The sequence below is a fragment of the Hypanus sabinus genome, chromosome 6 (genome assembly GCF_030144855.1).
Source record: "Hypanus sabinus isolate sHypSab1 chromosome 6, sHypSab1.hap1, whole genome shotgun sequence".
Taxonomy (NCBI): Eukaryota; Metazoa; Chordata; class Chondrichthyes; order Myliobatiformes; family Dasyatidae; genus Hypanus; species Hypanus sabinus.
The window spans coordinates 28,303,265-28,317,070 of NC_082711.1; the positions used below are offsets into that span (position 1 = coordinate 28,303,265).

The window sequence follows — 13,806 nt, forward strand, 5'->3', positions numbered from 1 at the left end:
TCCATTTAGATAGTAATCTGCCTTCCTGTTCTTGCCACCAAAGTGGATAACCTCACATTTATCCACATTTTTATGATCTTTATTGTCATTATACATAGATACAATGAAACTATGTTTGGCTTCCTCTCAGGCAATTAAATAAAGCGGTAGATAAAAACAAGACAGTAATAGGAAAACAGTATTAAATAGATAAGCAGCAGAAAATAAATTGTAGCAGCACCAGAATGTCACAGTAATGCACAAAGTGCTGTTAGTGCAAGTATTTGAGTCCATGTGTGTGCTGACAGTTTCAGTCATTACTCTGTGGGAGTGGTGTGATGGAGGCCGCAGCTCTGGGGTAGAAGCTGTTCCTCAGTCTATTTGTTCGAAAACCATGGAACCCATTCAGAGTAAAACATCACCCCTCCCCAAACCTCGCGTGCAAAAAAAAACAAATTGTGCAAATCGACAACAAAAAAACTGAGCAAAAAACACAGAATATAAAACACAAAATCACAAGAGTCCAGGTATATTCAGTTCAACTCAATGTTCATTATCTGCGGGCTACCCTGATTCAAAGTCGCCCAAAATAGCAACAGAAAAAGGAGTGACTAGAAACCAGAAACACATGACAAGGTGAACTACAGACTCCAATCCAGAAACCGCATTGATGAAATCTTGACCAAGGCCTGAAATCTACACCATCCTCCAACGTCATTGAGGGAGAGAGAGGGGGACCACTCAAACCCAGGGACCTTCCTTCGGGAACAGCAAGCGAGTGAGAGCGAGAGAGATGGTCACACAGAGACACGCTTGTCTGGCAGCAGCAAGTGAGAGGCTGGTAGATGGCACCGAACACGCGCTAGTCTTCAGCACCCATCTCGGTGCTTTCAATCTTCTTCGGCACCTTAACTGATGAGATTGGTGAGAAACGGAATCGATTATGGGCTCACGCCTCTCTTCCAGGCTTCTTGGCCACGAGGCCGGACACTTCACTTAGAGCTTCATGGAATAGCCTCAGGGACAGCAAAGCACCAGATTACTCAGTCTGCCTGAAAACACAGCACCAAAATGTAGATCCAGAGTCTCAACCATAGCAGAAACACATTTGAAAGAAAAAGAAGACATAACAGAAGTGAAAGCAGTCTGGTGAACCATCCGGAGGGTGTCGCCCTCGGTCTTGTTTTTTACTGCTGCCATTTTCTTCCATGTGGATACACAGCATCCACACCAGGACCAGCAGACTCAAAAACAGTTCTTTTCCCCCAACCAGTAACTCCGGTCAACACCTCCACCCAGTAACTCCACCACTACTTTATTTTTTCCCGTCAGTCACCTTCTGCACAGCCTAGCATCACTTTAGTGTCATTCAATCAATCACCATATCCAAGCTATCTGATGTATGTATGTTTATTGTGTTTTTTAAATTGTTAATGTGTTCTTATTATCTTCTGTGTTTTTTTGTGCTGCATCTGATCTGGAGTAACAATTATGTTATTCTCCTTTATTCTTGTGTGCAGGGAATGACATTGATCAATCTTGAAACTTCAATCTTGAGTGTTAAGGGCATGGTGGTGTGGAATTTGTGAAGTGTCCAGGAATCTTTCTGAGTCAACATACAGAGGGTCCTGCTTGGGATAGGGCAAAATTGGGCCTCTTCTTTGAGAGGGAGGTAGAGCAAGTAACTGAAGTGTTAATCGGAGAGCACTTCGGCTCTAATGACCACGATTCCATGAATTTTAAGATAGCAATGCAAAAGGAGAGGACACAGGTCCACAGGTTAGGGTCTGACTGCAGAGGGCAGAGCTTAGGAGAATCAATGGCACCTAACGGCGACTCCTTTGCTTGCATCTTCGGAAACAGCTCTATTTCTATCTTTAATATCTCTCTTTTTTTCTTTTCAGGGTTCTTTTGAAGCCCGTGACCCAGAGTTATATGCTGACTTCGGTTCTTTGCGGAAGTGGGACCCGCACTCAGGGCCTCATGACCGGCCGCTTTTCGATATGCCAAGGATGCGGCCTGGAAGACTAGCACCCCTTCAGGGTGCCGGATTTTCGTGGCTCTGGAGGTGGGTGGATTCGGTACCACTGCCGCCTGATGCACTGTGGGAGTCACACGGAAGATTGAAAGCAGTGAGATGACTGCTGTGTGCCCAGAGACCAGAGTTCTTTGGGCACAGAGCTCGGAAAAGCAACACAACAGACTTCTAACCCCATAAACCAGCAAGTTGTTTTGTTATGTCTCCCATCTCGCAGTGAAATGGGAACACCTCTTTTTCCTTTATTAGGGAGAGAGGGAGCCTGTGGTATGTCAAATTACCAGGTTCACAAGTAGTCTTTGAGGTACTACAAGTCTGTTTCTTTATTGATGCTTTGCTGCACACTTGAGTGCTCGCTCAGTGGAGGGTGCAGATGCTTTTTTGTTGGTGGGGGTGGGTGGGGGTCGTTGCCTTTCTGCTGCTCATGTATCAGAGGGGGGAGATGTGGGGGACTTTGGGGGTTCTAACATTTAACTGTAATTCATTCTTTAGGGCACCTCTGTTTTCGTGGATGTTTGCGAAGAAAAAGAAATTCAGGATGTATATTGTATACATTTCTCCTGACATTAAATGTACCTATTGAAACCTATTGAAATCAGGGGGAGTTAGGCAGGATCCAGCAGAGATTGATTAGGTGAGCCTGACTGAAGGAAAAGGAATGAATGGCAAGTCAGAGGCTTTAAGAGAGTGATATCAAGAGCTTAATTAGGGTGAAGGATAAGCATGGCATGTTTTGGGAACCATGATATTGATTCTGTGGTCAAGAATCAAGGAGTATACATTGGGTTTAGGAGGTCAATGCTGAGTGAAATCCTTAATGAATACACTCAAGAGGGAAATCAGGAGGACAAAGATGGAATGGCAGGCAAGGTTAAGAGAAATCACAAGCTGTTCCACAGCTATATTAAAAGTAAAAGGATGGCGAGCTCACCTTGGAGAAAGGCAAGGCCACTTACGTCTCAAGCAACAAGAGATGGGTGGGAATTTTAAAGAGCATTTCTCTTTGGTGTTTATTGAGGAGAAAATAATGGTTGCTCAAGAGATAAGTGAAAAAAGTGGAGATATTTTGGGAAATATTCATATTACCAGAGAAGAGATATTGAAGCTTTACAGTGGATTAAGACAGACTCTGTAAATCTCCAAGTCCTGACCAAGTAAGTGCATGCTCAGATTTTGTGGGAGGCTGAACAAGAAATTGTGGAGGCCTTTGCTGAGATATTTTCTTCATTGTTAGTCACTGGTGAAGTTCTAGAAGGTGGCTAGTGTCATTCTATTGTTTAAGAAGGGGAGCAAAGATAGGCCAAAGAACTACAACTGGTCAGCCTGACATCAGTATGCTGGTGGAATGCAGCAGGCCAGGCAGCATCTATAGGGAGAAGCACTGTCGACGTTTCGGGCCGAGACCCTTTGTCAGACTCTTCTGTCCTGACGAAGGGTCTCGGCCCAAAAGTTCGACACTGCTTCTCCTTATAGGTGCTGCCTGGCCTGCTGCGTTCCACCAACATTTTGTGTGTGTTGCTTGAATTTCCAGCATCAGCAGATTTCCTCATGTTAGCCTGATGTCAGTGGTAGGGAAGTTACTGGAGGGAATTCCAGGGGAAGGGGTGTACCAGCATTTGGATAGATATAATCTGCATAGGAGGAGTCACCATGGCTCTGTGAGTGGAAGGGCAAGCTTAACAAACATTTTCGAGGTTTTTGAAGAGATAACCAGAAGGGTATATGATGGTAAGCAGTGAACGTTGTCCATCTGGATTTTAGCATGGCCTTTGACAAAGTACCATATGCTAAACTGGTCTGGAAGGTAACATCCCATGGATTCCAGGGAGAGATTGGTAGGTACATTAAAAATTGGCTCAGAGGTAGGTAGCTGAGGGTGCTGGTTGAAGATTGCTTCTCAGAATGGAAGCCAATGATTAGTGATGCACCGCAAAAGTCAATATTGGGATTTTTGTTTTCCATTATTTGTATGAATGATCTAGATGTGAATACACAATGCTTCATCAATAAATTTGCAGATTACATGAAACAAGAATGTGTAAGTGTTGTTGACGCGTGGCCTAGTGGGCAAGGCATCAAACTAGTAACCTGAAGGTCACTGGTTCGAGCCTCAGCTGAGGCAGCATGTTTGTGTCCTTGAGCAAGGCACTTAACAACACATTGCTCTGCGACATCACCGGTGCCAAGCTGCATGGGTCCTAGTGCCCTTTCCTTGGACCACATCGGTGGCATGGAGAGGGGAAGGCCTGCAGCTTGGGCAACTGCCGGTCTCCCATACAACCCTGCCCAGGCCTGCGCCCTGGAAACTCCAGGCGCAGATCCATGGTCTTTCGAGACCGATGGATGCCACCACCATGTTGACAATGAAGAAGGTTATAATAGATTCTGGACAGACCTTCTTAATTTAAGAACAGCTCTGCAGAATAAATTATGAAGTGTATTTCTCTGTTTAGATTTGAGGTGAACAGAATAGGCCTGGATATGCTCTGAAAGTTTAAACACTTATTACCAAATCCACTGTTTATACCCATGGGATTTCTTTCATTTAAGCCCACTCATTTTGAAGTAAACAGAGACTTTAAAGCTTCACAGACAATGCCTTGCTTTTTAATATTTTGCCCTTTGCACTAGGCAGAAGAAATCCCATTAGTCAACAAGCAAACATTCTTGTTTCAAATAAAGGCAATCCAACCATTCAAACAGAAAGCACTGCGGATTGAAGTTTTAACTTGGTGCCTTATCTTGGCCTTAGTGATTGATGGGTGAAACACAAATCTCATCTCTTCCAAGCCGTGACAGCCATCAGCCATAGAGAGAAATGGTACAGGGTAGCCTGTTGTAGAGGTTCTGCTTCAAAAACTGACAACATGATGGTCTTATCTTGTGAACTTCCCTGCTTCAAAGAGTTATTTTAGAAGAATGCCTGCACCACTCACTAATTTTCATGCACCTCCCAACCTCCCATCTCACTTATATAGAATTTTGTACAAAATCACGACTCCGTTGTTGATGCAATGTTAGTGGAACAGTCTTTACTTATTCAGAAGTCAATGTAATTAATATTAAGTTGTTAGGCTATCTGTCCCCAGTAGGTCCAGTGAGAAATTAATTACAGCAGGTGAGCATAGCAGACAAGTTGAAGACTAGCAATTCTAGCAATCAGTTAATAAATTTTAAATTTTCTAGCCACATAGCTGGGATTGACCTCCCACTTGTGCAGCTTTCGAAGAGTGTTAGATCTATAACTTCACCACAATGTCAATGTGCTTGAACCCTAGAAGAATCAGAGCACTCTGTCTGATATTGACCACTTTTAAGTTTAGAGCCTGATCCATTAGATGCCATAGATTTCTTGGCAGAAGTTAACAAAAGTAATTTACTGAGGCCTTGCAGGATAAGATGAAAACCACCTGAGCATGGCACAAGCAGTTTCACATAAAGTTTGATTATTGGCATCCTGTAAGGGCTCAATCACCAGCTTGCTTGCTGAGCGACTTTCCTGCTTCAGGTATAAGCAACTCTTGTCTGAACATAGAGAACATGGAACAGTGCAACCCTTTCAGCCCATGATGTTGTGCAAAAGTTTTGACTGACACCAAGATCAATCCAATTCTTCCCTGCCACAGAACCCTCCATTTTTCCTTTATATGTGTGCCTATCTAAGAGTGTCTTCAGTGTTCCTAATGTATCTGACTCTACCACCGCCCCTGGCAGTGCTGATATCATTGTAATGTTAAAATGTTGGGCAGTTTATCCTTAGGGTGACAGGATGGAGTTATGTCCCTACCAAAGAAGGTGAAGGGCGTTGCTCCTCTCCGCTAGCCTGCAGGTCACCCTTGGGCAATGCGTAGCACCTGCTTAGCCCCCCTCAATCGGGGTAATGTGAAGCCATGGGAGCAGGCGGTGGATGGTCATATGAGCAGCCGGTGCAAATCACAAGAATTGGTGATGCGACCTCTGACACCAGTCAGACAATCTCTGAGGAGTATTGATAATGGCTAGGGATCACCTCTCTTGTTAAGACACTGCCCAGTGGGCGGCAATGGCAAACCACTTCTGTAGAAACATTTGACAAGAACAATCGTGCTCATGGAAAGACCATGTTCGCCTGCATCGTACTACATGGCACATATCAAGCAAACATAAGAAACTCTTCAGATGCTGGAAATCCAAGCAACACACACAAAATGCTGGAGGAAGTCAGCAGGTCAAGCAGCATTTATGGGAAAGAATACAGTCAACATTTTGGGCTGAGACCCTTTGGCAGGACTGGAGAAAAAAGATATGTTTATCCCTAGTAGGTTCAGTGAGAAATTAATTACAGGAGGTCAGCATAACAAGCAAGGTGAGCATTTAATGGTGTTTCCTAATTTTTTATTGAACTAGACTCAGTGGCCACTTTATAAGGTACATTCTGTACTCAATAAAATGGCCACTGAATGTACATTCGTTCTCTTCTGCTTTTGTAGCCCATCCACCTCAAGGTTCGACATGTTGTGCATTCAGAGATGCTCTCCTGCACATCACTGTTGTAATGCCTGATTACTTGAGTTAAGATCAGCTTCCTGTCAGCTTGAACCAGTCTGACCACAGACCATAAGACGTAGGAGCAGAATTAGGCCATCTGGCCCTTCGAGTCTGCTCGACCATTCAATCATGGCTGATCCATTTTTCTATCTCCCCCTCAACCCCAGTTCCTGGCCTTCATCCCGTAACCCTTTCATGCCATGTCCAATCAAGAACCTATCAATCTGTGCCTTAAACACACCCAACAATTTGGCCTCCACAGCTGCATGTGGCAACAACTTCCACAAATTCACCACCCTTTGGCTAAAGAAATTTCTCCACATCTCTGTTTTGAAAAGGCACCTTTCTATCCTGAGGCTGTGTCCTCCTGTCCTAGACTCTCCCACCATGGGAAACATCCTACTCTGTCTAGATCTTTCAACATTCCAAAGGTTTCAATGAGATCGCCCCTCATCCTTCTGAATTCTAGCAAGTACAGACCAGAGTCATCAGATATTCCTTGTATGATAACCCTTTTAATTCCTGGAATCATCCTTGTGAACATTCCCTGGACCCACTCCAATTCCAGCACATGATGAGGGGCCCAAAACTGTTCACAATACTCAAGGTGATGCCTCACCAGTGCCTCATAAAGCCTCAGCATCACACCTGTGCTCTTGTATTCTAGACCTCTCGAAATGAATGCTAACATGGCATTTGCCTTCCTCACCACCAACTAAGCCTGCGCTAACCCTCAGGGTATTCTGCACAAGGACTTCCAAGTCCCTCTGCATCTCAGATTCCTGTATTTTTTCCCTGTATAGAAAATAGTCTGCATGTTTATTTCTACTACCAAAGTGCATGACCATGCATTTTCCAACATTGTATTTCATTTGCCACTTTCTTGCCCATTCTTCTAATCTGTATAAGTCCTTCTGCATCCTACCTTTTTCCTCAGCACTACCTGCCCCTCCACCAATCTTCATATCATCTACAAATTTGGCAACAAAGCCATCTATTCCATCATCTAAATCATTTATATACAGCATAAAAAAAACACTGACCCCTGCAGAACACCACCAGTCACTAGCAGCCAACCATGTTAGTAACTTTCCTGTAACACCATGTGCCCTTAACTTGGGAAACAGCCTCATGTGTGGCACCTTGTCAAAGGCCTTCTGAAAGTCCAAATATACAACATCCACTGCATCCCCTTTATCTATTCTACTTGTAATCTCCTCAAAGAATTCCAACAGGTTTGTCAAACAAGATTTTTCCTGAAGGAAACTATGCTGACTTCGTACTATCTTGTCCTTGTGGTGAACTATGTGCCTGTCTGGACACGCCCCCTGCTGAATGCTCCTGTGGCTCCTCCCACAGGCCCCTGTATAAAGGCGATCTGAGGCCTGACGCTCGGCCTCTCAGTCTCCAAGACATAGTATGATGGACACTCACTCCTGGTTCCTTCTTCCAGTCAATAAAAGCCGACATCTCGCCTTACGTCTCAGTGTGAGTTATTGATGGTGCATCAGTCCTGTTCATCAAGTAATCCATCACATCATCCTTAACAATTGATTCCAACATCTTTAACATCTTCCCAACCACTGAAGTCAGGCTAACTGGTCTATAATTTCCTTTCTACTGCCTTCCTTCTTTCTTTCTTAAAGAGTGGAGTAATTTGTTGCAATTTTCCAGTCCTCTGGCACCATGCCAGTGTCCAATGATTTTTGAAAGATCATTTCTAATGCCACTACAATCTCTAATACTACCTCTTCCAGAAACCTAGGATGCAGTTCCTCTGGTCCAAGTGACTTATGTACCTTTAGGTCTTTCAAATTTTTGAGCATCTTCTTTCGTGTAATGGTAACTGCACCCAGTAGAAGAGCAAGAGGATAATAGACAATAGACAATAGGTGCAGAAGTAGACCATTCGGCTCCTCGAGTCTGCACCGCCATTCTGAGATCATGGCTGATCATTCACTATCAATACCCAGTCCATGCCTTGTCCCCATATCCCTTGATTCCCCTATCCATCAGATATCTATCTATCTCCTTCTTGAAAGCATCCAGAGAATTGGCCTCCACCGTCTTCCGAGGCAGTGCATTTCACACCTCCACAACTCTCTGGGAGAAGAAGCTCTTCCTCAACTCTGTTTTAAATAACTGACCTCTTATTCTCAATCCATGCCCTCTAGTACTGGACTCTCCCAACATCTGGAACATATTTCCTGCCTCAATCCTATCAAATCCTTTAATTACCTTAAACGTTTCAATCAGATCCCCTCTCAATCTCCTCAATTCTAGCATGTACAAGCCCAAGTACAAGTACAAGGATAAGATGTGAAAGAATAAGACCAATCAAGTGTGACAATGGAAAAGTGTGTATGGAACTGAAGGAAATAGCAGAGGTACTTAATGAATACATTGCTTCAGTATTCACTACGGAAAAGGATCTTGGCGATTGTAGGGATGACTTACAGTGGACTGAAAAGCTCGAGAATGTAGATGCTAAGAAAGAGGATGTGCTGGAGCTTTTGGAAAGCATCAAATTGGATAAGTCACCGGGACCGGACAGTATGTACCCCAGGCTACTGTGGGAAGCGAGGGAGGAGATTGCTGAGCCTCTGACAATGATCTTTGCATCATCAATGAGGACGGAACAGGTTCTGGAGGATTTGAGGGTTGCGGATGTTGTTTCCTTATTAAAGAAAGGGAATAAAGATAGCCCAGGAAACTATCGACCAGTGAATCTTACTTCAATGGTTGGTAAGTTGATGGAGAAGATCCTGAGAGGCAGGATTTATGAACATTTGGAGAGGCATAATATGATTGGGAATAGTCAGCATGGCTTTGTCAAACACAGGTCATGCCTTATGAGCCTGACTGAATTTTTTTGAGAATGTGACTAAATACATTGATGAAGGTAGAGCAGTAGATGTAGTGTATATGGATTTTAGCAAGGCACTTGATAAGGTACCCCATGCAAAGCTTTTCGAGAAAGCAAGGAAGCATGGGATCCAAGGGAACATTGCTTTGAGGATCCAAAACTGGCTTTCCACAAAATGCAAAGAGTGGTTGTAGACGGGTCATATTCTGCATGGAGGTTGGTCACCAGTGGAGTGCCTCAGGGATCTGTTCTGGGACCCTTACTCTTCATGATTTTTATAAATGACTTGGATGAGGAAGTGGAGGGATGAGTTAGAAAGTTTGCTGATGACACAAAGGTTAGAGGTGTTGTGGATATTGTGGAGGGCTGTCAGAGGTTACAGTGGGATACTGATAGGATGCAAAACTGGGCTGAGAAGTGGCAGATGGAGTTCAACCCAGGTAAGTATGAAGTGGTTCATCTTGGTAGGTCAAATATGATGGCAGAATATAGTATTAATGGTAAGACTCTTGGAAGTGTAGAGGATCAGAGGGATCTTGTGGTCCGAGTCCATAGGACACTCAAAACAGCCGTGCAGATTGACTCTGTGGTTAAGAAGGCATACAGTGCATTGGCCTTCATCGATTGTGGGATTGAGTCTAGGAGCAGAGAGGTAATGTTACAGCTATATAGGACCGTGGTCAGACTCCACTTGGGGTACTGTGCTCATTTCTGGTCGCCTCACTACAGGAAGGATGTGGAAGCCATAGAAAGGGTGCAGAGGAGATTTACAAGGATGTTGCCTGGATTGGGGAGCATGCCTTATGAGAATAGGCTGAGTGAACTCGGCCTTTTCTCCTTGGAGTGACGAAGGATAAGAGGTGACTTGATAGATGTGTACAAGATAATGAGAGGCATTGATCATGTGGATAGACAGAGGCTTTTCCCCAGGACTGAAATGACTAGCACGAGAGGGCACAGTTTTAAGGTGCTTGGAAGTCGATGTCGGGGTAAGTTTTTTTACACAGAGAGTGGTGAGTGTGTGGAATGGCTGCCAGCGGTGATGCTGGAGGCGGAAATGATAGGGTTTTTTAAGAGGCTCCAGGATGGCAATATGGAGCTTAGAAAAATAGAGGGCTATGGGTAACCCTAGGTAGTTTTAAGGTAGGGACATGTTTGGCACAGCTTTGTGGGTCGAAGTGCCTGTATTGCACTGTAGGTTTTCTATGTTTCAATGGTCTCTTCCTTCACACACTACAACATCAGGCATGCTGCTAGAGTCTTCCACAATGAAGACTGATGCAAAATACTCAATTCAGCAGCCAGCTCCTTGTCCCCTATTATTATTTCTCCTGCCTCATTTTCTAGCAGTCCACTCTCATTTCTCTTTTATTTTTAACATACTTGAAAAAACTTTTACTGACCTTTTCCACAACACATTTTCATCCAGTGCCACTCAGTGGATGTTTTTTTTTGCTTTTCACACCAGTCTCTGTAAATCCTAGAGACTTGAGCATGAAAATCCCAGGAGATCAGTAGCTTCTGAGATACTCAGCCAACCCATCTGGCACCAACAATCGTTCCACAGTATAAGTCACTTAGATCACATTTTTTCCTCACTCTGCTGTTCAGTTTGAATACCAACTGAATCTCCTGACCGTGTCTGAATGCATTTATGCACTGAGTTGCTGCCACATCGTAGGTTGATTATACATTTACATTAACAAGCAGATGTACAGCTGTACCTTACAAAGTGGCACCTGAGGCCCTGTGACTCATTGGACCACTTGCCTGAGCGCTCTCACTTCCAGAATGTCTCTGTGCACCAACAATTGGTGGAGTCAACGAGAATGAAAAGCTGTTTCAGGTTTCAAGCCTAAACTGCCAGAAACTGCAGAGTCGTGGACACAGCTCAGCACATCATGGGAAACAGCCTCCGTTCAATGGACTCTGATTATTCTTCTCATACGTTTTGCTGCCTCGTTACAGCAGCTAGCATAACCCAACTCCACCCTCCCCGGATGCTCTCTGCTCTCCCATTGGGCAGAAGATACAAGCACGTACCACGAGGCTCAAGGACAGCTTCAACACCACGGTTATCAGAATCTTGAAAAGACCTCTTGTACAAACCTACAATTTCTACAATTTCCCTCTTTGCGATCTTGCACTTTATCTCTTACTTGCACTGCACTTTTCAATAACTTTTACATTTTATTTTGCAATTTTATTCTTTTACCTCATTTTACCTCCATGTACTATGTAAAGATTTGATCTGTATAAACAGTATGCAAGAGAACCTTTTTACTGTATCTTGGAACATGTGACACTAATAAACCAATACCAAATAAAATGTCTCTGCTCTCAGAGAGACATAAAATGCAGAAACAGACCCTCTGAGACCAATGAACACAAATTTACACCAGTCATGCCTTAATCACATTTTATCTTTCTCACATTCTCCAATAACTTCCCACTCACCAATTTATAGTGGCCAATTAACTTACCAACTCACATCTTTGGGATGTGGGAAGAAAGCAGAGCACCTGGAGGGAACTCAGCCACTCACAGGGAGAGAGAGCAAACTCCAGAAGGACAGCACCGGAGGCCAGGAGTGAACCTGGATTACCGGTGTGGGGCAATACCTCTACTAGCTGCACCAATGTGTCATCAGTTCTATGTTTGTGTTGTGCTCTGGTACGCTCTTGTGCAGCATACTGACGTGCCTGTGACGGACTTTGAGGGAGATGTAATACGCAGCTGAAAATAATCTCCAGGACATCACATCAGAAACAACGTATGCAATCTGAGGATTCCCAGAAGGATTCCCAACCTGTTAGTGCTGGGCAATCAATCACCAGATCAATAACTGCTACTGGGCTATGTTAAAATCATACAAGCAAATTATTGCATTTGTCTACCTAACAATTTTGATTAAACAGCACCAAGAAGACCACTTACCATCAATCAAGTGAATGGCTTTTAGACGTGTGGTTTATCAGCTTAAATTTGCTTTGCAGCTCACAGGTAGCTATTACTGCATCTTTGTATGCTAAAGGGGAATGAATGCCCCAGAGACTTTTACTTATAATAGTAGTTTCCCGTTAAATTAATTTGTATAACAGGCAAAGTAATGGGGAATACAACCTCACTATTTTTGTTTTCTTTTTGCACTACTTGGTTAATTTAATTTTAATATTTGTCTTTGATTGCAATTTATAGTATTTTTATGTATTGCGCTGTATTGCACCATGGTAGCATAGTGGTTAGCACAACGTTTTACAGTGCCAGCAACCCAGGTTCAATTCCCGCCACTGTCTGTAAGGAGTCTGTAGATTTTCCCTGTGTTTCCTCCCACAGTCCAAAGATGTAGCGGTTGGTAGGTTAAGTAGTCATTGTAGGCTAGGATTAAACCAGGGGGATTGCTGAATGGCACAGCTTAAGGGGACAGAAGGGCTGCATGTCAATAAATAAATATATTAATTTAAAATAACAAATTTCACAATATATGTCAGTGATAATACACCTGATTCTGATGATGGGTTGGACAGGAGGAGGCTGGCGTGGAAAGCAAATTGTGGGACATTCAGTTTAAATAAATGACCTCCTTGTGTGCTATATTGATCAGTAGTTTTGTTTGCCATTTTGGTGGCCGGACTGTCCAGTCTGCAAAAGTAAAATCAAATTTCATCAGCATTACTTGAGTATATAACTGGGTGATGAATAACACACTGAATTCCATCTTAGTGCTGAACCTGCGATATAGTGGCACTTGGCCAGTCTGCTCCATAGATGTTGATCCCACCGTCATTTATAGGCAGGGTACAATATGACGATACAACAATAACGTGCGTCTGGTACTACCGATCTACAGATCAATTACTTCCTTCCTGAGCATAAAAAAAGATTTTTTCCAGAAGGGTATGTACAAATTCTCTCGTGCCATCACTTAAAACCAGGAAATAAATTGTTCTTGAAGATGTCCAACAGTATCATAAATTGGTAGTGATTCAGGTTAGAGAACGAGAATACCTGGCAGCTGCAGCTTACCTCACCCGTGCCTGTTTGTAAGATTTTCAATCCTGTTTCCTTTTCCAGTTTTTCTTTGTTGGCCACTGAAAAGAAAACAAAAGTGAAACAGCTTAGATTGGGGCCAAATGTGCAGAGAACTGCAAACGAAAACTGTGAAGCAAAACACTGGCAAAGAAGACGCTAGCAGTGTCAGAACCTTTGGGCACGTCAACCTGCCTGACCCTCAGGCACGTCAACCTGCCTTACTTTCAGTGAGGAGACAATGCGCTGAGCCTAATTTTTAAGAGCAAGACATGGTTTGGTACAACTGGGCCCTAACAAGGGGACATGAGTTGAGGGTTAAGGGGCAAAAGTTTAGGGGTAAAACGAGGGGGAACTTCTTTACTCA

At 43.6% G+C, this 13,806-nt stretch overlaps 1 protein-coding gene across 2 annotated transcripts in view; it reads right to left on the reverse strand.

Moving 5' to 3' along the window:
* The window catches only part of ptprn2 (protein tyrosine phosphatase receptor type N2), a 1,015,920-nt gene that overhangs the window by 271,912 nt on the left and 730,202 nt on the right, over nt 1–13,806 (reverse strand). For both annotated transcript variants that reach the window (XM_059971881.1, XM_059971880.1), the window contains one exon: nt 13,437–13,501. In XM_059971881.1, the coding sequence (XP_059827864.1) occupies nt 13,437–13,501 (65 nt within the window). The remainder of the gene's footprint in view (nt 1–13,436; nt 13,502–13,806) is intronic.